The 24,628-nt window shown below is 39.0% G+C and overlaps 2 protein-coding genes across 5 annotated transcripts in view; one reads left to right on the forward strand and one right to left on the reverse strand.

Moving 5' to 3' along the window:
* Window positions 1-23,082, forward strand: part of LOC133847451 (POU domain protein 2) — a 35,772-nt gene extending 12,690 nt beyond the window's left edge. For 2 of the 4 annotated variants that reach the window (XM_062282515.1, XM_062282507.1), the window contains exons 3-5: window positions 6,957-8,006; window positions 16,731-16,787; window positions 21,171-23,082. In XM_062282515.1, coding sequence (XP_062138499.1) covers window positions 6,957-8,006; window positions 16,731-16,787; window positions 21,171-22,588 — 2,525 coding nt within the window. In that variant the 3' untranslated portion in view covers window positions 22,589-23,082. Of the gene's footprint in view, window positions 1-6,956; window positions 8,007-13,922; window positions 14,395-16,730; window positions 16,788-21,170 lie in introns of those variants that run through there. The other 2 variants (XM_062282525.1, XM_062282534.1) reach the window with 2 other exon arrangements.
* Window positions 588-2,621, reverse strand: LOC133850897 (neprilysin). Its single transcript, XM_062287151.1, has one exon. The coding sequence runs from the start codon at window positions 2,619-2,621 to the stop codon at window positions 588-590; it is 2,034 nt and encodes a 677-aa protein (XP_062143135.1).
* Window positions 23,083-24,628: the final 1,546 nt, after the last annotated feature.

Consider the following 24,628-nt stretch of genomic DNA (forward strand, 5'->3'; position numbering starts at 1 on the left):
AGTGACGTTGCTCTCAGTACAGAACTTCACTTTCTACACCTTTTGGATCTTTGGGATCGAACGTTTCGGTAGTTTTCTGCTGACTTTCTTTCTATTCTTTCCTTTGTCTTTGCTTTTGTTCAACTGCGCTCAAATGCCATTAATTCGTAATGAGAAAGGTGTCACCCGGTTCGAAGTCAAAAGACAAATATTAACAGACTCGCCCATCGTATATTGCAGGCTGCACTCTGCAGGTTCTGCCTAAAATCAATTAGTTCTTATTCTCATCATCAGCTGTACTAAATTCTGGGACAATAGTCTGACAATTTTCTTTGTTTTTGCGTGGGCGTTATGAAGTGCTTGAAAGGTTTGATTGCCGACATAAAACTGTCGCTGAGATCTTTAGAGATATTATTATGTTAGTTGACATCGGGCTAATCTTACAAATATCGAGAACTTTCTTTAAAGGAGTGATCTCTGAAATACGATTTAAAGTTTTTAATAATATAATTTATCGAACTAATTTTATACATATTGAGAACTTTCTTTACAAAGATTGACCTCTAGAATACGATTTCAATTGTTTTAAATATATTTTCTTTATTGCACTACCAAACAACACACTTTTTGAGCGGATTCATATCCGTTCCCAGCTTGCAATTGAAAGCCTCACTAAACTCCGGCATGTTACTCAATGTTCCAATGACACGGAACTCTTCGTAGGCATGTTCATCGCTCTTTATCTTGCTTAGCTTCGAAGCATTATCCGCTCCCGTGCACCAGGATTGTGCGAACTTCAGAAAGAAGAGCTGTTTGTTGTTGTAATCAATTCCCTGTAGCGGCTTCTTTTGCCACGCCTTGCTGCCCATGTTCCTCTCATAGGCACGATACGCCATTCGAGCACCCACATTATCGGCAATATTATCACCCGATGTTAGGGTGCCATTAGTCTGCACTCCCAGCAGAATGTATTTGTTGTACTGGGACTCCAAGCAGCGATAGCGTTCCTTGAAGTTGCGCAACGAAGCTGCTGACCACCAGTTGACCTTCTTTCCATCGTAGTTGTACTGATAGAGCGTCGAGTCAAATCCGTGAGCCATCTCATGACCAACAATATTTCCAATCCCAGCGAACTTGAGCACGGCCGGAAAGTCGACGTGATAAAGTGGCCACTGGGAAATGCCAATTGCAATGAAAGCCTGGTTGAAGTATCCCGCGTAATAAGCATTCGCAATACGTGTCATTTGAACTTGTGGTATCAACGCTTTATCCACCGATCGAAGCTTGACTTTCGCTCGATTCTTCTCAAGCGTGACGAGATTCTCATACCAATCGCTGGTCATATTCTGATTACTGTACACAGCATCGAATATCTCTCGATGTTGCAGATCATCACTGTAACCAACCAGAATATCCATTGATGATAATTTCGTCTTGGCTTCTGAGCGTGTCTCATCATCCAACCAACTGTATTGATCCAGCAGATCATAGAACGTATCTTTGATGTGCTTGGCTAGAGTTAAGACATCAGCGCGTCGCTCCTTGTCAAAGTTTTCTTCAATAAACCAGGGCAACAGCGCATAATTAAAGTAAGTCTCTGTGATGACGCGACATTCACTGGCCAAAGTTCCATTCCTCGTCTTTGTCTTCCACACCTCGTAGAACTTGATGAGTACACGATGTTGTACATAAGAGCGTAGAACACTCAGCTCTGTGCGTTCCAGGAAGTGCACAAGTTCACCAACATCCTCTAGAAGATTAATCACTGGCCAGGACGATCTCTGTGTGCCATTGAAGGCCACATCAAAGTAACGCGTCCAATTCAAGCGATCCTCCTTGTGACGGGTAATGAATTCTCCCAACTTTAACTGCTCCGTGTCATTGCGATGTTTAACCAATTGCGTCAGATTTCGTTCAAATTGCGTAAGATTCGCAAAGTTCGAAAGGAAATCCTTACGCTTCTGCTCATCGATGATGCCAAAATCCCGCGTCATATTCTGCAATTGCTCCTCATTGACATTCGCCAGTGCCTTGGATGGTCCCGAGAGTAGAATATCAAACTTCCGACCCGATGTATTATAGTGCAACCTCATCGGGAGCAGCGGATAAACATCGTAGTGGGACATGAAATTGAGGTAGATCCAATCCCGGCTGGCATTCTGATAATGCTGCTTCCACTCCACCGCATAGCGATCGTCCTGCTGTCCCATGATTTTCTCATAGCCCAGCGAGAGATTCACCTTCATCTGCACACAGCTGGCAAAGAACTGTTTGGCCTTCCACTCGGCACTCGTGGAATGATTCTTATCCTGTAATTGCTCTTGCGTGGCATTCTGAAGGAAGGCCAAGATCTGATCGTTAATACGCTCCTGAATAACACCCAAGACGCTCGTATTCCGTGCCTTTTCGGTCAACATCTTTGACTCCTTCCAGCTACCGCAAGCGTATTCATAGAAATTCTCACAAGGATCCACGCTGCGATTCATCGTGGACAACATAAAGTCGCCATAGTGTTCCAATAGCTCCTCTTTGTGCTTGAAATCCGGAAGTGGGGCGAAGAGATCAAGTGACGCGGGTTTTGGCACAGCGGATGAACGCGAAAGAGCGACAAGTATTAACGTGGCTAACAACGTGTAGGCCATGGCTAAAGCGCAAAGCAACTGCCGGTAATGTTCTAAGCACCACCAATTTATACACACGTGCAACAGATGAAGCCCACCAAAGTTCTGAACTTTACACCAGAATTTAATCGGTTAGATATGAGAGCGTGATTGCCAAGAAGAACATTATTTGGGAACGTGAAGAAATTTAAAAACACATTTAATGTGCATCGATCTGAATGAACAAACTAATTATCTATTCATTTTTATAATAATTTATCATTTATTTATGCTAAGTTTAATTTAACTGCAACGAAAATTTATCCTAGCGTTGATCTTCTTATTTTTAAACAACCTTTTCATTTTTATGTTGAAATATTCTAAATTTAACTTAAATTAAAAAGATCATAACTTTGATCTTCTATCTATTAAGAAGAACAAATATCTATACTACTTTTCTCGACATTTCGTGAATACCTAAAGACTCGTGTCACGACACGTTGCCATCACTATGCCACGCTTTGTTTGGCACAGCTGACGCGTATATATTTTAGTATTTGTTTTTTTTAGCCCTTTTTAATGACTCCACTAATCCCAGATCATTCTTCAAACTCACCACAGAAACCACAATTAGCTGGTGGAAAAATTTATTGTTATGCCAAATCAGATTCGAGCAAAATCTTCAGCGAAATCTTCTGCCCTGAGACTGAGACACATTCTCCAAATTAAACAAAGTTCGCGATGCTCAAAGAAATGTATCTTTTAAGCACTCTTCGAACTCTTATCACTCTTTAGTTATCATTTGGCGTTTTTTTCCTATTTTATTTTATAACCTATTTTATCGCTAATTATAGATCAAAGTTCTGTTGTTCTTGTTGCTGGTGTTGTTGCCTAAAACAATTTTAAATTTATGTTTGTTTGGTTTTTTGTGCTGAGTTGTGTTGTGTTGTGGATATTGAATGTTGAATGTCACATGTTAATGACCCCATTTCAAAATAATAGCCGTAATTATTACGTAAAACGTTTCTAAATGCTCTTCTGCCGGTGATTTTATGTGTGTGGATTTAATTTAAATTCGAGCACGTCTGGTTTTCGTTATTAATTTTATTGTAGAAAGTTTGAATGAAAATTGATTCATTACCGAATTTAATTTTGTGCATATCCAACACCTTTTTATACCTTAATAGGCAAAACTTATATTATGAAAAATATATAAAATAGTAAACTTACATAGGCCAGTTATCCGTACTCTATTAAATCTGAAAAAATGTAAAAAAAAAAAAACATAAAATTTAAATATATATGTCTTGAAATTTGTTCATCTTATTCATATTTAATAAATTTCACTGCATTTTGATCTTTTTGGTAATTTGTAAAGCAATAAAGCTACCGTTTGGGCATCAGCTATGAGCTCATTTCATTTGCAAGAGAGCTTTAAATAAAAGAGAAAAGGGGAAAATCCCCCTCGGACCCGGTGTAATCGCTGCATGAATGGAAAAATAATGCGGCGTTAGAGCTAATGATGCATAGAGAATCTCAATTCGAGTAGTTGACCACAAAATGTTCATTAGAGTCAAAAATAAAGCGTTGAAAACTTGAATAATGATAGTAGATTTGGTTATAAATATAGCTACCAGGTTGCAAAGATGTTAAAAGATATGTACGTGAATATTATGGTATTCCGTTGATATATGAGATGTTAGAACAAAACCAAAATGTCGAAGATTAATGGACCTTGGGAGCCAGGAAGTCATCGAGTGACCCAGAAAGCAAACGACAGCAAATTTTTGACATAATAGGAAAAATATTAGTTAACATTTAACCCTTTCCCTTCCTTTCCCTTCTCTTCGCTTCGTGTCGTGTGCCCGCCACGCGACGTATCTTAAAGATGCAAAAAAAGGGTTACGGTCTCTCAGGGTTGACAGGAAATTCGCCAGGCATCTGGTATTGGAAGGAAGTGTGGCATGGATTATGAAAATGAAATGCGAACGCAGGGGAAAGTGATTCCGATTTCAAATGAGGGCGTGGCTTTTGCAACGAAAGCTGACTTCTAATTACTTGAGAGAAACTGAACGCGATTGAATGCCTGTCAAAGGACTTGAATGCATGTGCCAGTCAAGGTGAATGCCATTGAAAGGCGGACCATAAGGCCACATTTTGTTGCATGAAATGAAGATGGAAAAGGTGAAAGTTTGCGTCAGGCTGCGTTTACTTTCCATTGCTTAGACAGTTGCCACAGTCTCGCTTCCCAACTGCAGCTGCTTCATGGCCACAAGCCACAGTTGGCAATTGTTAAAAAACTGAAAATTAAATCCTTTTTTCAGGCTCAATTTGTTGCATCCTTCTTCTCTTATTTTTTTTGTTGGCTACTTCTTAACGCAAGCTGTGCCAACCAAATCGAGCGCGCCAACAAAGGTAAATCTATCTAACCAGTTGCCACTGATTCTGATCCTTTTCCTGCTCCCCTTCCCCCTCATTTATTGCGTTTTTTTGGCGGTTTCTATTCTTGGTTTTTTTCCTCTTTTTTGGCATTGTTACATTGCGATTACTTTACCTGCAACATGGCGATTAACACGCACCCGCCAACATCCTTTCGGCATTCTTATCGACTACCTGGAGCCGTGTGTCTTCCTTTGACTGCCTTTATTGCTTTCTTATATGCGCTTTGATTTCTATTGCGGCATTATCCTTTATCCTTTGTGTGCCATTGTTGCATGCACCGGCTGGCAAACACATTAGACTTGCAACCGAGCTGAAACGCAACGCAACGCAAAGCGGGGGCAGATTCCCTAGCTACAAAAATGTGACAGCATTGCGTTGTCTAAAGATCCCTCTTTAACGATTTTCGATTATTCCTTTCGCATTTAATATGCTGTCTCAATCTCTCTTTTCTGTTTTCTTTTTTTTATGATCGTTGCAGTTGCGAGTCTCAACGTTTTTATTAATATTTTCAATCATATTGTTGAAGACCTCACACAGGCTAATTATCGGAATAATAGAAAAACTTCTTTTGGTATTTCCTCAAAACTAATAAAACTTTCAAGAAATGGTATAGCACAAACACATGATAAAGAAATTCTAAATAATTAGATGGTAAAGTTAATGAAATTTTACAAAATTTCAAAAATCATTTCCTCATAAGCAATTTAATAAAATCTTTTATAAAGAAAATTCAATATTTAAATTGTGAAATTATTGAAATATTACAAAATTTAAAAAATCATTTCCTCATTTTACTTTAAAACTAATAAATCTTTTAAACAATGTAATAAAACAAACTCCGGCCAAAGAAAATTTTAATATTTGAATTGTAAGAGCAATAGAATTTTACAAAATTTAAAGCACTATTTCCTCATATTACTTTAAAAAGTAATAAAGCTTTTAAAAAACACTCGACAAAGAAAATTTGAATAATTCGATTGTAAAAGCAATGAAATTTTACAAATTATTTCCTCATTTTTCTTCAAACCCATTAAAAATTAAAAAAAAATGGTACAAACTCTTGACAAAGAAAATTTCAATAAAAATTAATAAAATATTACAAAATTTAAAAAATCTTTTTCCCACTTTACTTTAAAACTAATAAATCTTTTAAACAATATAATAAAACAAATCTTTGATAAAGAAAATAATTAAATTGTAAAAGCAATAAAATTTTACAAAATGAAACAATCATTCCCTCATTTTCGTTTTCTTTGCATTTTTCCCTAAAAATATGAAAGTTCATCAAACAGTTTTATAATAGAGTTACAAAACGTTGAATTGCTTCTGGTGTTGGAACTAAAAAACGGGCGTGTCTTGGCACGCTTATCGAACGCCCACACTTTGCGCAAATGTTCAGATTTTGTTTAGGAAATTGTGTAAAACGTTTTTGCAATGGAAATTATGTACAGATTGATAATCAATCAAAGTCATAAACGAATCGAATGATGATCCGAACTGATTAAACATTAAAAAATGGCGTGCAACCCCCTGACTCAGCCAGTTGCAAGTGGGGTGGGTTGGAAAGGGAGAAGGGGGGTTAAACAAGGCCTAAAAGGCGTAGCAATGCGTGAGGGTCGGGGCCCAATAATGATGAGTAATTGATAGTGACATAACAACTTTGCAGAGTTGGACTTCAGCCAGATGGGTTAGGTAAATGATAGGGCCAGTGTTTGGTTGGTAAGGGGAAAGGGGGGTGGCTGTACCGGGTGTTAATAATGATAATGTGCAACCCTTTAACACATGCCACAGCACTCACTCTCTTCATGTCTCCTTTTTTTTGGTGTAAAAAGCGACAAATTCGCACTTCATTTTGTGTCTATAAAAATGCAATCGTTTTCATGTGTTTTTTTACCCCAATTTTCTACCCCTTTTCGTTTTGCTTATGATTTATAGCGCCGCCGTCTCTGTGCCTGCCATCAAACGGGGCAAGCTGTCGCACGAAAACAATGCTAAATCCCTGGTATTTGAGGCCAGTCGCAGGATATCATAATTATAATAACAACAACAACAACAGCAACAAGGACAACGAATTGCTTTCCTATGTGACAGCCAGTCAGACAAGTCTCCCTCCGCAGTTCCTCGCAGGCATCGGTCTTGATGTGGGAGTCGGTGTCGAATCGCAGACATGTCTGCCATATTTTGGCATGGAAATGCCGACAACAGCAGCATCCGTCACTGCCAAAGCGCACAAATCGCTGCCGGACTTTCTGATACCACTGCATGAAATTATGTTTCAACATCATTATCAACAACAACAACAACAACATAGGCAGCCAGTGGCAACAACAGCAAGTACAATGGGCACATTAATTAATAGTCTGCCGAGCTTGGCGTATGCGAAAACAGAGACATTTGCCAGCGCCAGTTTGTATGCTACAAAGTCATTAACCCCACAGCAACAGCAGCAACAACAGTCACTAAACGTGCCACTTGCCACACGTCCACAACACCACAATGGCGGCGAGCATCTGTTCGTGCGTCACTTTCACGAACGAGATCGTCTCATACGCGAGCATCAACTGCAGCAGCAGCGACTGCGTGATTTTGCCGACGAGCAAGAGCAAGAGTTGGAGCTGGAACAGGAACAGGATGTGAACAACAACAAGGATGCAGAGGAGCAACAACAACAACAACAGCAGCAGACGAATTCCGTCTCGCAGTTGGAGTCGAATGGCCATAACAATCATTGGCATGGTGTCGTCTATGATGGCAATGGCAATGCCATGACAGCAACAACAACAACAACACCTACAGCAACAGCAGCAAATACACAACACAAGAGCAACACGATGGCAGGAGATGCAGTTGCCACCTTTGCTTCCACTCCGTCTGCTGCTCATAAGGAGTCAAATATTTACGAGCCTGCCAAGCAGCAGCAGCAACAGCAGCCAAATGGTCAACACTGTCGCGATGGCAACTCTGGCAGCCCCACAATGAACAAAGGTAAGTCGCCGTCTCTTTCTATATATTTCCAACTTCTCTTGGCTAGCTACTAATTGATGCTGTGTTGCCCCTGAGCACTGCTTTGCCACCTTTAATGATAACACTATTTAACAGCAGTTCAGATTTCAGCTGTGCGACAACACGGGTTAATGATAAAAGTATTGCATAAAAACAGAATAATAAACTATTCTACTACATAACTGATCTATTATAGTATATATTCAAAAACAGAATAATAAGCTCTTCTTTACGTGATCTATTATGATACATAGTTTACTATACATCCATATCTACTGAATTTGAGTCTTTTCATTCAGTTTACATAATAAATAGATCTTTTAACAAAAGTGTTTGGTAGAAAGAGAAAAGTAAACTCTTCTATAACTGATCTATTATAAAATATAGTCGATATCCATATAGTTCACATAATAAATAGTTCTCTCAGTAAAAGTGTTTCATAAGAACAGAATAATAAACCCTTCTATAACTGATCTGTTCTATCTACAATATTTAAGTCTTTTTATTCAGTTTACATAATAAATAGTTTACTCAGTAAAAGTGTTTCATGGGCATCTATTATAATCTATTATAATCTATAGTTAACATCCATATCTACTTAATTAGAGTCTTTTTATGCAGTTTATGTACTAGATAGATCTATCAGTAAAAGTGTTTCATAAGAAGAAAATAAAAATTTCTTAGAATATATAGTTCACAACTATATTTGCTTAATTTGAGTCTACATAATAAATAGATTTCTCAACTGTCGATATGCATTCAATCCTTCACATAGTATTTTCTATCTTTAAACTATCGATATACCTTCACTCCTTCAGATAGTAATATCCATCTTTAAACTGCCCTTATACCACCCCTTTCCCCCATTGAAATCCACCGTAAAAACATAAACTCAATTACTAGCACTCGACTTAATACAATACCAATGACATGCCAACCCGTGTTCAATGCTCAACATTGTCTGCTGTTCATATTCCCTTAAACATCCCCTTGAGAGGTGGGGACAACCCCAATAGCAACATCTAAACTCCATTTGAAAGCACTAAAATATTAATAAATTTTACAAAAGTGCGAAGAAAATATGCGTGAAAATGCAGGGAAGTGCGAGACAAAAACCTTAACAACTTTATTTAATGGAATTTAAAACCACTTTTCAGTGGGTGGTTGGCCAAAGGTTGCGGCTGCCTGCGGCATTCAGTATTCAGTACCACAATTGCATGTCTCTAACCTTTGACATCGCATCGAACACGCACCCTCAACAAAATCAGTGAAAGAATGGCTAAAAAATAAAGAAAGAGAAACGTAAAATAAAGCTCACTGTGAACTGGTGTCAATACCAACTGTGCCAGGTCCTGAGCAGCTTATGGCCAATTGAGTTCGCCAAGGGGGAGGAACTGGAGGGTGGCAATGACAAATCCAATAAAACCGCTTTACAAGCTGTAAAGCAATGGCTCATAAATCTCATTTGCCTAAGGAAATATTGTTTTATTTAAAAAATGGTTGCGCAATTGAAAAAAAGTAGAAGGAGGAGCGACTTAAGGGTTAAATTTGCATATACCTCAGGGAAAGGGGTTAAAACGCTAAAAGGATTCACAAAATGGCGTCAAAATTGAGTTGAGAAAATGCTTGAGAATTTGTGAGAAAATTTCAGCAAAATTCCGTTAGACGCTGTCATGGCTAATCAAAAAAAAACGGTAGCAAAGAACCGCAATATCTTTTCTTACCCTAGCACCCAACTCTATAAAAAATTGAAAAAAATCACCCAGAAAAATTGCATTGTTCAACGCAAAAATACCGTTTTTACCTCACTTTTTTTTCTTCGTATATTACACAAATTTTTTTCGTTAAAAAATGACGCATTATTGGCATAGATTCACCCCGAATTACAGCTAGGGGTTGCAACTACCCTCAAGACCCTACTACAAGTGTGTTTGCGCTGCAGCTAAACTGTGGAAGATCCTCAATAATCCTTGACAGTGAGCCTCAAATTTTACCCTTGAGTTTCTTGCTTTTTTCTTCCTTTTTATTTGTCTATTTTCTAGCCCAAAAAACATTGAAAACTCAAAGACACAGAAAACGGCGCGAATTTGACAAAGAAATCTGGGAAAATGCATCTTATTTTTTTTTTCTCTACAATTTTTGGGTCGATTTTTAGGGACGAAGGGTTGCATTTGACAGAGATTTTTTGTGGCAGATTTCCAAGCAAGTCGAAATCAATAAACGTTAATAAATAATGAGAGAAGGGAAGCAGAGAGCGGGGAGCTAAGTAGGAAGACGGCGCTAAAATGCGGAAGTAAAGGGACATTTGGCCTTGGGCATTGATTTCTTCTCTTTTTTTAACAATTGGATAGGGTTTGCCTTTCGAATTCCTATCGAATTCAATCTTTTTGTTCAGTTTTTTTGGCGCGTATTTTCAGCAGCTAAACAAATGTGCAAACTATTCTATTTTTAATCGATACCCCATTCAGCTGCAGTAACAGAAAGATCATTAAACTTGGGGACAAAATTTAGCACACTCAATCTCTAAAGACAATCAAAAACAAGCTAGAAAGCTACAGTGCTCGACTGCGAGATACCCGCTACCCATTTTGAATAAAAGGAAAATATTATTTTCAAAATATACCGAAAATACTACAAAAAAATACTAAAAATTAGAGCTCTATCTCTTATAGTCTCTGAGATCTAGGTGTGCATACGGACGGACGGACAGACGGACAGACAGACAAACGGACATGGCTTCTACCCTATGGGTAGCGGTATAAATATTAACCACGATATTCCTTTTTAAATTATATTACTATTTCCCTTTCTTTTTGACATTTATCACACATATTTCCGACGCTATCTACAATTAAATTTGCCAATCTTAAAGCCAACCCTGAAAACCTACGATAACTTAAAGCTAAACGCAAAATCAATCCCATTCTGGAACGGACAGAGACAACCCCAAAACGAATAGAAAAACTAAAACTAGTCTCGTCTTATTTGCTTAACGCAAATTGGTATGTCATTTTAATGCATTGCAACAACAACAACAAGAAACCAGAAGAGGATGACAGTTAGCTCCACCCAACCCTCTGACTGTCTGTTGTATCTGCTGCTTCCAACTCTGCTCCTGGCATTGTCCTTGTGAGCTGAATGTTCATGCAAAGTGCCGTCGTTCGTCCCTTTTGCCGTACTCGTATTTTTGATGCTGCCAAGCGTTTATTTTCTTGATTAATTTCAATGCCCAAAAACTTTGTTGTTGCCCTTTGTGAGCTATTTACATGCCACATGTGTTTATGTGGGTGTAACCCCTGTTTCTAACTGCGTAGTCTGTTTTTGGCAAATAATCAAATTGCCCAGACAGCGGACAACTGCGCTCGACTCGCAACTGTTCGGAGAACTCAACTCTGCAAGTCTGAGAGACAGGCAAAAAGTGTAGAGGAGAGGTAACTGGGTAGGTGGATATACTTGTATGTAGACTGAAGATTGTTTATCTTTTGTTTTGCCAGTCGAGGAGGCCGAGTGACAAGTTTAATCAGGCTACGTGCACAGGCGAACGAGCAGGAGCAAAGTCAAAAGGATAACTATTGAAATTAGTTGGCAGTTGGTCAGTTTGTCGAGGGTAGCATTTCCTCTATCTATATCTACTATATTGATTTTCCTGCCCCTTTTTGCGTTCCTCAGTTCCTCAGTTGGCACTTAAATCATTTTGGCACTTTAATGTGCGCCAAACCGAATGTCTGCTGGTCATTGCTCATTGGCCAGTCATATCCTGGCAGGCCAAACATTAATTTTGCACTTTTAATTAAAACATTTCACCCACACACACACACACACACACACCCCACAAGGCTGCCAGGCATTGTCCTGCCAATTTTTCCTCTCAGTTTTTCCAACAGTTTTCCAATTCCTTATTCGTGACTCGAGCTAAAACAAAGGCTGCAAACTGCAACCAGGCTGCAGAACCTCCACTCATAATCATAAAATGTATGCGCTGTCACCGAGGCAAGGCAAAGACCTGCCCCCAAGCCACCCTCCTCTGCCCCTCAAGTGCTCTCTCTTTCTCTTTCTCTCTTTGGCCACTTTGCACGTTGCCTGCATGTGGAAAATGCTCTCGACTTTCTTTTGCAATGCTTTGCAGCAAAAACTTTGCGTCCTCCCCAAACACACACACACACACACACACACACACACACACACACACACACACTCATACATACAGCTGCCCTGTCTGGCATAGAACAAGAAGAGCAACAAACACAACACTTGTTGTAATTACTCCCCAACTCTCGGTTCAACGGCTGCTCTGATGTTTATATGAATGGGTTTTGTGTTTATATAATCACACCGAAATGCTCAACCTTGCTCGTATTGCAGCCCACAGTGCTCTAAGGATGCTCCAAACTGATTTTGGCACAGTGGAACTACGACACATTTTTCAGGAAGTTCATGCTAAGAAAAGTATGAGTTTTTTAGAAGTATGAAATAAACAAATTTTAATATATTAAAAAAGATCTTGTGATAAATCTAAATAAAGTATATTTATATATACTTACATTTATTTATTTTTTATTTAATATATATTATTTATGAAAAGTATGAGTTTTTTAGAAGTATGAAAAGAAGAAAATGTATTTATATAATATATATCACAAAAATATTGTGATATATTCACATTCAAAATAACTTTTTATTTGGTTGTTATCAATTAACTAAAATATAATAAGATTTTCAAGAATGAATTAAAATAGTTTGATTTTAAAATATTCAAACAAAGTTTTTATAGAGAAATAGAAAGAACATCACTTCTTAAAACAAAATATATAATAGTTTTAATATAACTTCTACTAACAAAAAGGAAATAGCTATTTAAAAAGTTTATATGTTATATTAAAAACTATATTATATAAACTATTTACTGCAACAGTCTACAAAGCTTCATTATACTTTCCAATTCATAAACTCTAACTATTTTATTTATATAACATATTATATACAAAATTTAAATAGTTTATACATTACTTCAACACTCTACAAAGCTTCAAAATTCTTTCCCATTTAGTTGCCCCAAAGCCTGTGTCTGCCACTGTAAATATTCTACACCTATCTAACGGTCTGAATCAGTTGCATACCATATATAGTATCTGCATTCTGTGCAAACTGCTTTTACATAGCAAAGTCTGTATACAGAGCGCCAATAAGCCCAAGCACCTTGGCAGTAGTCGCACTTCCTTCGTACACGAACTCGTACGCTATGTAAGCTCTTAATTATGATCTATGTACTTGAGTGCAATAAGAGAAAAGAGAATATGCAAAAGCAAAAGCAATGGCAATGGCAGAGCAACTGCGCAGCAAACGGCGCTATAACTGCATGTGCATACTCATACTCGTGCTTATGTGTGCGTATGAGAGCATTGGCCACACCCATTTCACTCAAAATAAGGAACAAAAACAGAAGCAACAAAAAATACTCTATGCTAATGCAGGGGAAGGTGACTGCAACAATGACATCAAGTCTAATCAGAATGCAGGCAATGACAAAACGAATACGTTCCACACTCACACACAAACGCACATGCACACATTCAAAGTCAGTCTAACGGTGCAGGGTTGATTGCTTGAATTGAGTCGAAGTTTGAGTGCGGCGGGGTAAGCAAATGTGTGTGTGCCAGAGAGGAGAGTGAGAATGTTGAGTGCAAAGCAACAAAGAAAACTAGGCAAAAGGAAAAAAAACAACAACAACTACACGCTGCTGACGGCGCTGCTGCTGCTGCTGCAAATCATAAAGCATTCACACTCGCACACACACACACAAGCACACACACACAAACACTACACGATAGAGCAACTGCAGCTGAGTTTGTCGCCGTCGTTTGTCGATTCAGTTGCATTCGGCAAGTCGACGAAGTCGGTTCGGAACATTTACATTAACATTGGCTGTTCCGTTAACATTGACAACGTAAAAGTCGTTTTTATTGAAATGCATAAAACTCTATAAAAACAAAAAAATATACGTTAACGATTAATTATTTAAAGTGAATAGCAACTCTGTTCGCTGTGACTTGCATATGTCAATTTCGCACACACACACAGATATATTTTGAACATTTGACAGTTCTTCGAATTTACATAAAAAAGAAAGTGCAAGTGAAGAATTTTTTTGTGCTAAAAAATAAACAATAAATATAAAAATCATTCAACAAAATGATGGTGCTACAGCAAATGCAGCGGCGTTTGTGGAATGCCACAGAGGAAACGACAACAACAACAACAGCAGCAGCAGCAACAAATGCTACGCAGCCAAACATCAAAGTGGAGACGGATTGCGACGATGAGGAAGCAAGTGTGCGACTCTTGCAACAGCGCCAGGAGCAACACGACACATGTAGGCTGAAGCTTTAAGCAACATTTATTAGCATAAGCATAGTTAAAAGGATTAAAACAACAATCGAGAAGTCAAAAATTGTGTGCAATCAAACTCGAAGCTTCCTTCTCTTGCACCTGTAGCTTTCACTTTCCCCCTTTATACTTGCAACAAAGAAGACAACAGATGATTAGTATGACGCACGCCCTCACATTAGGTGTACCAAGAATAAGTCGGAGCATTGAATTTCCCTATCAGATGCAGCATTTGCTTCAGTTTTGATTCGGCATCATGATGTCCTGCTGAGACAGAGTCTTGAAGCTGCAGCTGATGCTCGCTCCCCACAGAGCGTGTGATCATTATTTTGTTTACATTTGCATCTCTTGTGCAGAGTTCTGTGTCCTGTGTCCTTTTTACCTGTCCCAAAAACCGGACTCGTCTCAGGTATTTTGCATTCACCGCACACAAAAAGGAAACGTACATTTTTTTCTTAATTCTTGCTTCTTCCTTTAAAAAAAAAAAGGACGTCTGAAAAAACGAAGATGCGCCTTTTTTTATTTTCGGTTTTAGTTTGAGGCGTGCAATTTCCCTTAATTTTCTATTTTCTCTTTTTCCATTCGCCACAAAAGCCAAATTTTGTGTAATTACATTTAAGCCGAAGGTGCAAGGATATGCCGCTTCTGACCATTGCCTTTTTAATTGCATGACAAAAAAAAAACGAAAAAGGACGTCGGGCAAAACCCATAATTTCTGAAACAGTCGAACATGCAGATCAGTTGAGTCCCTACTTATGCCACTTGTAATCACCCTCTGTGAGAAGGGGAGGGAGAAGGAGGGACATTGGGACACACAGGAGATAAGCCTCCCTTGCCATCCTCACACCTCCCAAAAAACCACAACACACAGAAGCAAAAGTCCAAAAGCCAGAACAAGCCAAAAACCCATTACCAACCACACACACACACACACACTCGCAGTCCAGTTCAGAGCTGAGTGTCCAGTGGGGTAATCTGTATATTTATAATGCGTCGCTCAGGACATTATGCACAAGGATTCCAAAACATTCCATCTACAATATATTGTCGTAAAAATATGTTACTTTTTTTTGCTGGCCAACTCTTTGTGTGTGTGTATGTGTGTGAGTATCTGTGTGTGTGCGCTTGGATGCGCTACACTTTGCTTACGCCCCGGGGGAGCTATAAATTTAATATCTACTTTGCAAAACAAAAAACCGAAAATGGTATACAAAAAAAGCCATCCACAGGGTGGACAACAGCACAGCGCATCAAGTGCCTCTTGGCCACGCAAGCATGTGTGAGTAAAAGAGTGTCGTAGTGTGTGTGAATCCTGGATTTTGAATAGGTGAAGGAAATAGGACAGAATCTGAAGAGAGGCAGCAAAAATATGTTGAAGAGAAAATAAATTGAATTACATTTTTTGACAATTAAATCTGAAACTATAAAAAATGATTAAAGCAATTCAATTCATTTGAATATTGAATATTGAATAGAAACATTGTTGAATAAAATACGAAAATGTTACAGGTAAAGGAAATAGGCAAGAATCTGTCGAAAGTCTGCAAAGATGTGTTGAAGAGAAAGGAAATTAAATGAAATTCTATTTGACAATTAACTCTAAAACTACAAAAAATGATTAAAGCTTCATTTAAATATGTAATAGAGAAAATTGTTGAATGAAATGTTATAATGTTTGAATAGGTGAAGGAAATAAGCAAGACGTTGGCGAGAGGCAGCAAAAATATGTTGAAGAGAAAAGGAATTTAATGAAAATTTGTTGACATTTCTAAGACTACAAAAAATGATTAAAGAAGTTCAATTCATTTGAAAATTGTTGAATAACATGTTAAAGTTTCTGTTGCTGATTTCATCGCAGTTTTGCGAATGTTTCGAGTGTGTCCATTTGCCAGACATAAAGCGAAGACCTTAAAAAAGTTTACAACACCGGACACCACTCAGAGGACAACTCAACAACAGCAATAGCAACAGCAAACAGAAGACATAGTATTTTTGCATGCCACGTTATAAGAACCGTAAATACTAATGGACATTTTACGAGCCATGGCTGACCAAGTGGCAGACACACTCAACGAGACAAACCCCAGACAAAGTCGCTCCCCCCCCTTGCAACATGGTGTGGCACAAATTGACAGCCGTGCTGAAAATAGGATAAGAACGTGCCATTTGCATTTCTGTCGTCAGTGTTTCGACTAATCGATAGTCAACTCAATGATGATCAGTTATTTAGGTTTATTATTATGTTAAGGGAAATGCCATCGAGACAAAAACGCAAAAAACTAACCACAGCCACTGCATCTTTTTTTTTTACTTTCTTTACAGTTTTGCGACACATGTCCAACTCACCGACACCGCCATCACCTCTGCGATCTCTATCAGGTATGCTCGTAATCCTTTGCCAATATTCAACAGACATGTTCCAAACTCAAAAGTAGCTACAGCAAAGGGTCTTTAAGGTTGGGTTTGGGTTCCTGGTTTTGCCTGGCTTTGGTCTCGTGTCTGGGAACGTGGCTACTTTGTGGCAAAATTGATTACTCACACGAGCCATGTTGCCATTTATTGATGTCTCTTCTTATACATATACATATATAGCCCCGGGGGTCAGGCATTTTATAGTTGATGCAACCCCAAAAGCAGCCAGAATAGGTTTTGGGATGAGCTAAACGGGCTTGGCCTTAGGTAGGTGCTGCAACTGACATCGCACGTGACTGAAGTGTGCCCCTAAAATCCAACCAAATGCAGTCGCAGCCACAGTTAGCGTTCGGCTCATGCAACTCATTGAGTTGCCTCAAATAACGATATTTTTGGGCAAATAAAATTGTATGACGAATGAGGGAAGCAGATGCAAAAATTTCGATCTCTTTTTTGAAACTATTAGCAACTTAGAATAGAATTTCATAGTGCTAAAAGTTATGTTAAGAAAGGAATTCAGAATTATGAAATAACGATATTTTTGGTTAAATAAAATTGTGTGAAGAATGAGGGAAGCAGATGCAGAAATTTTGAACCCTTTATACAAACTATTAGTAATTTAGAATGGAATACGAAACCGATGAACCGATATTTGAAAAGAAAGGAACTAAGAATTAGTAGAAGTACTTTTATTTTAGATGAAAAAAACTATCTATCTGAAGTATTTTCTTTAATTTCCTAAAATTTCTTCTTCATATAGAATTAAGTACTGCAAAGTATCCTGTATACATTTTTGCAAATTTCGGTGAATCGAAACCCTCAGCACAACATAAACACCCGACACCCACGACAATGGTTGCAACCCTAGAGATCATGGTGTAGAATGTAACAACTGTATAAGTACGATAAGAAGTGCAACCCCCAGAACAAATATGCAAAAGGTTATGCACACACACACACATACAGTTTTCGACATTGTTGACCCCTCGGAACCCCCGCGTGACCCTGCTTGCAAATAAACAAAAATAACAATTTGTCAAAATGTAAATTCTGGTGTCTTTGTCTCATTCCCTTTGATGCGCTCACAAAACTGCGCATTTAGATGATTGTTGGCAACAATTATACAACAGAGAGACGACCCTAACTGGCGACCTTCCCTCGCCCCTAACAAACTGTAAATAATCTATGCAAAAACATGCAACCCTCGTTGAGTTTCAAATTTAAATGACAACCCTCATTTAAATACTATGTAGATAACAGGGTTGCCATATCATAGACTGACAATTAGAGTTGCATTTTTATTGGTTTACACGCAAATTAAGCGAGCCCTCCTCAAGGGTGCATATTTAAATATGTCACAACAATAACAACAATCGAAAGCCCTTAAAAAAAGGGGTTGCTGCCTATTAAAAAACACACACATAAAGAGAGAGGGGAAGAGCAGAGCCACCAATCAACTGTTGCTTCTCGTTTAACATATCATTTGAATAGCGCTGAGGTGTAAAGAGAGAGTGTGCCACATATTGAAGGGGTTACCTCACACTTACCCTAACTGTAACCCTATTTCTTTTTTATTAACTGCAACTTGTTGACTCGCTGGCTGTTATTCAAATTGAACGCCTCTTCCGCTAACCGCAAAAAAGGGTATGCCAAAGGATTAGGTTGCGTGAGTCTAATTGTCCCTTCAATAGGGTAATTTCTCCGCAACAAGTTCTCATGATATTATATAATCAGCGGTTTTTTGATTGGCCACTTGAATTGAACGCAACTTTGGGGCGTCACGAGGGCGTTTAAATTGCATGGAATGGGTGCTTAAGAGGCGTTAAAGTAGCTGGAGGAACTTGCTATTAAAAGACAAAAGAAATCACAGAGAGAATTGGAAAATAATTTGAGAGTAGCTTGAGCACAATTCTCTAGACTTTTTTGCTGTTTATATCCGCTACCCATAGGGTAGAAGGGTATTATAACTTCTATCTAGCCATGTCCGTCTGTCCGTCCGTTCGTAAGAAACACTGAATCTCAGAGACTATAAGAGATAGAGCTATAATTTTTTTTCGACAGCATTTGTTATGTTTGCACGCAGATCAAGTTTGTTTAAAATTTTTGCTATTTCAAAACTGTTGAAAATAAAACATTTTTTTGTCAACATTTTTCAATCATTTAATAGATCTAAAGTGTTTTTAGTTCTACTCGAAAATTTCCAGAAATTTGGCTTTGATTTCGTACCTAATTTATGCAGAATATTGTGAATAGATCTCTCAGATAGTATGGCATATAATTGGATTGAATGCGCACTGAGCATGGGGATCTTTTATATCTTTCCCATAAATCGAAACGCACTTTACATTGATGCATTCAAAAGAGGACGCCCCGTAGCATGCAACCCCTAAATGCAGAAAGACAACAGAGTGCCACATCAGCATAGAAACAACGTGCAACACTTCATTTGTCAGTGAAACACGCACACACACAACATACCATATATATTCACACATTTGCCATTGTGTGGCATCCCTAGAACAGCTAGAATAGCCAGAACGACATCAACACATCTGCTCTGGGCTAAAAGACAAAACGCAGCCACATCACCTGGTATCGGGTTCAATGTTGTTCAGTCCTCAACTCGACTCAACTCGACTCGACTCTGCGTGTGTCGCTCTGTTGCTCTGGGCCAAGTTGCGCCTGCAGCTTCTTGACTTTTGCAAAACCTTTCTTATGTTGCAACAATGCAACTTGCAGCCCTTTGTGGCAGCGCTAAACCCTTTCTAAAGTTTCTGCCAATCGCAAGTTGCATTCAAAAACAAAATTGTAGAATGCTACACCCCAAACTAAAAACGAAAACTGGAAAATGGAAAATCCTCAACTCGTGCATTCCAAATTGTTTGCAATTGTAACGAATTGTTTGTTACCCATCAATCCAGGGGTTGCAACCCCGAAGGGGGGAGAGAATACGCGGATTTTACAATCACAATTTGAAAGCCGTGTAACCCTTATAAAGATGCGATTTTTAGCTGAGTTTTAACTGCGTCTCTCCAGCTAATTATATTAGTCGATTCTCTTCGCTTACAACGAAAGTCATAAAAACAGCTGCCCACATAACATTTCACATGTATCAAAGCGTGTATATATTTTAAACTTTTCACCCATCACCCGCATTGCGAAAACTGTCCAACTGTCTAATCCCTTAACCAGCTCAAAACTGATAAAACGACAAAAGAGGCAAACTGACGGCCAAAAGCCGCTTACAGCAATCATCTAATCAAATCCTTTGAAGTTATTATCTATGGCGATTAATCATTTAGTTTGAATTTAAATGATTAATAAATTTGATAGTTTAGTCTTTTATATTTTAAAACAGAGTAATTGAATTGCTTACAATATATGTAAAATATGTATTTGTAGTTATTATCTGTGGCGTTTAATCAATTAGTTTGAATTTGAATGATTAATACATTTGATAGTTTATTTTTTCAACATTTCAAAACAAGTAATTGGATTGCCTGGAATACATGTAAAATATGTAAATGTATTATATGTATTTGAATTTATTATCTGTGGCGATTAATCATTTAGTTAGAATTTAAATGATTAATACATTTAGTTTATTCTTTTACCAATTGAAAATAAGTAATTGGATTGCCTGGAATATATAATATTTGTATTAAAAAGTGTATATAAGAATGTAAATGAAAGATCGTATTCAATGAAAATTTTCATGTACATATTTTCAATTGTTCTGGGTTAAGCGTTTTTCATCAGCTGAAAGGAAGTTCTCATTTTTTTTAAAACACAACAAGGATTATCTTACAGCACAGGATGTTGTTGATATGTTAGGCGGCATTCTTTCGGTTGTAAATCAATAATTTTTGCCATGACACATTATGAAATTTGAGAGCTGCTGTCGCTGACACTGCGCAGATTTCAAACTCAAAAGTCCAGTCCAGAAGAAGAAAGCTTCCTGGCCCCGAAGCTGGGCAAAACGTTAGGCGATTTTCCAATTATTATGCATGATTGAGTTTTAGGCAATGCACGAAATTGTATTGCAGAAAGGGGGAAGAGATGAAGAAGGGGGGCACAAAGGCAAGAAACCCTTCCGCTTGAGCGTCTATCGGCAATGCAGCAGCTAACCGCAGGACAAGCGATGGCGAATGGCGGGCATTCAATTGGAAGATTGAATAAAATTTGCCTTAAAATAGCAAAAATATTGAAAACTTGGCCAATTTATGCGACGCAGGCTACTTGAACTTCATTGAGTTGGAAAATTGAAAAGAAAAAGCCCAAACGAAAACATATTTATAAATACTTCAACTCGAAGATAACGCAAATTTTCAACTCTTTCCTCTTTTCCAGACTGCGGCAAAAGTTACAAAGAAGAAGAAGAGGAGGTCGAGGAGGAACATGAGCAAGAATATGCTGAAAACTTGAGCCGCAAACGCAGCGCTGGCCAATTGGATGCGGCTCTCGAGGATGAAGTGCTCAATCTGGCACGCAGCGAATCACCACCGTCCAAGCGCTTGGCTCTCGATGCCCCACCAACGGCAACAGCCACACCAACAGCCCCCCAGCAACCACAACATGCCGCAGCAGCCGCTGCGATGTCCGCCATGGGTTTGCCTCCGATGGCCTTTGGGCCGGAGGACATGCAACAAGCGTTGCAATTGCAGCTGCATAGCTACATTGAAATGGTGCGTCAACTGGCGCCCGATGCATTCCCCAATCCCAATCTTGCCACACAGTTTCTGCTGCAAAATTCGCTGCAAGCACTCGCACAATTCCAAGCGCTGCAGCAACTCAAACAGCAGCGAGAGCAGCCGCCGCTTAATGAGTCCATCTCTTTGCCTCCCGCTCGCCATTATTCCACACCCGTCAGCAAATCGCCACTTCGCAGCCCATCGCTATCGCCTGTGGCACGTTCCAACGATCAACAGCCGCAGCAGCAACATCAGCGCACGCCGCCCAATTCACTAACTGCCGCTGCTGCAATGGGACTGAGCAGCGCTGTGTTGACGCCAAATACGCCGAGCATGCAACATCAAGCATCCGGAGCATCAGCGAGCACGCCCAAACCCATGTCAAGTGGCGCCACAGTGGCTGCTGTGATGGCCACCAAGTTGGAGCAGTCACCTGAAGAAACCACCGATCTGGAGGAGTTGGAACAGTTTGCCAAGACCTTCAAGCAGCGTCGCATTAAGCTGGGATTCACCCAAGGTGATGTGGGATTGGCTATGGGCAAACTCTATGGCAATGACTTTTCGCAGACGACAATCTCGCGCTTCGAGGCGCTCAATCTGAGCTTCAAGAACATGTGCAAACTGAAGCCGCTGCTGCAAAAGTGGCTCGAGGATGCGGACAGCAGTGTGGCCAAATCCGGCGGCGGAGTCTTCAACATCAACACCATGACCACGAATTTGGCCAGCACACCCGAGAGCATCTTGGGTCGGCGACGCAAGAAGCGCACTTCGATTGAGACGACAATTCGCGGTGCCCTCGAGCAGGCTTTTGTGCTGAACTGCAAACCCACCTCGGAAGAGATCAATCAGCTGTCCGAGCGTCTTCACATGGACAAGGAGGTGGTTCGTGTTTGGTTCTGCAATCGCCGGCAGAAGGAGAAACGCATCAATCCCTCACTGGACCTGGACAGTCCAACCGGCACGCCCTTGAGCAGTCATGCCTTTGGCTATCCACCCCAAGCACTCAATATGTCCAATGGTCATGCGTTGCTCGAGGCGAGTTCGTTTTGCGGCAGCTCAATTAGTTCTGGCGAATAAGCTGTTCCTCTGATCAGCTCTTGTACATAGAAAGATACCTCCAAATCTTCCACACACACATTCCACACACAAAACTGCATATCGTTCCCTTTTTATGCTCCCCCCCCCCCCCCTTAGGTGATAGCGAGTCGTATCAGAAGAATCCATTACGAATTTACAAGTACATATGCATAGATTATGTTAAGCACTGTATTGGATCTACGTAGAGTTCCTAGAGTTTCCATGTAGTCAACCTATAGAAACCCAACTAAATACTATCGATAACTGTTGTGTGTACGTATGTGTCCAGCATGCCAATCTATCAATATACCATACTTTACTATATATTTAATATAATAACACCCTAATAATAATGATAAGTCTATGTAATATACCTACAACTTTACCTATACTTAAACCTACCACATAAAGATGTTGTTGTACGATGTCCAATTGTAAATTGATCTTAAACTCTTAGATCTAACATAAAACACTGAAATTTCAATAAAAATCATTAAAAATAAATAATAGAAAATGTTTTTTAAATCTCTTTCGAATTGAGAATTGTATTCTACTTTGAAGAAACTCTACAGAAATTTGTTAAAAGTTTTGCCTCCGTTTTTTAAGGTTAACAAGTTAATACCCGGCTTCAGTTTATAATTCAATTAGTTGAGCTATAGCATATCCTTGTTGTATACTGCCATATCCCACATATACACACTTGAATCTCATTAGAAGCTACCTAAATAAATATTTAAGTACATATTTAGTTAACTGATTTCGAACCCAAGGATCCCATCCGGACAGGACACGCGCCAAGCGCAAACACACAATTTTTTAATAAACTTCCTCTCTTCCAAAGGAATAAAGGGACCCGCACCAACCCCTTTGCAGTCGTCCTTCTCGTCGTCGAGGACATACACGCATTGTTGTTTAGGCGAAAATCTCGGCACTGGATTTGTTGGATAAGAAATCACTTCATCTTTGCCCCTGCAACACTTAATATGGCATCTGAAATACAGTTCCATGCCAAATGAAACCCTTATTTGTATATCGAAGCAAGCGTGTAAATCCATTTGACCGCCCAACTCTAACCCTTCCCCTACCCTTGCCGCGGGGTGGGGGGTAAGCGACTTTAGATGGTGCCGTTTTCTGATTCGTTTAGGACGAATTCAACTTTTGCCGGTGGGGTGGGACGAAAAGGGTTTATACCATAAATTCACACATAGTTATGTCATATGGTGCTCGGGTGGTTGTTGTTCTAGTTTTTTTTTTGTCGTTGTCGTTGTCGTTATCGTTGTTCTTGTTGTTGTTGTTGTCGTTGTTGTTGTGGAGCGTCCTTTTGTAATGTGTCGCAGTTGTAAGTTATCTTGGGTCATTCGCTAAACTTCAAATTGAAAACAAGTCCAAAAATGGGCTTTAAATGGAATACACCTTTAATTATTCTAAGAGAGCTATTCAGGAATATACAGCCAAAACACTTTTATCGCATACTTAGTCTATGATGTTCGATTTTATAGTTGTATAATCCTTTTTGCCTCGGTTAAAACATTCTGAATCGCACACTGCTATTTTTGTGAGCAGAGATTCATTTTGGAAAAAATGCTGTTCGCATCTTTTTAATAAAATTGATAACTAATAAATAATCTTAGTATTCGGACACTTCATCTAAATCGATAGTTATACAATTTTCACAGTATTTGGCACGAAATTACTCTATGTAAAGTAAATAACTTTAAATTACAAAGTCCTTAGTAAATATAATATGTAAATATTTAATTTAAAGGCCATTTTATTGGCTGTGCACAGCACATCAAAAGCATTTCAATTTCGCCTGCAAGCAATGGTTTATATACTACGTAAACACTCGGACCCACAACTGGACAACTGAACAGAAGCTGAGACCTCGGGCATAGACACAGAAGCATCCGAAGAGCACTCACACATAATTGGCAAAGTCGAGAGAGCTGCTGGTTGAATGTTATCAGTTCGCTGCAGATGAAGAAAACATTCAAAGGAAACGAAATCGCTTTGAGTTTTCAGCCCATATTCAAAATGTCC

Source organism: Drosophila sulfurigaster, chromosome 2L (genome assembly GCF_023558435.1).
Source record: "Drosophila sulfurigaster albostrigata strain 15112-1811.04 chromosome 2L, ASM2355843v2, whole genome shotgun sequence".
Classification (NCBI taxonomy): domain Eukaryota; kingdom Metazoa; phylum Arthropoda; class Insecta; order Diptera; family Drosophilidae; genus Drosophila; species Drosophila sulfurigaster.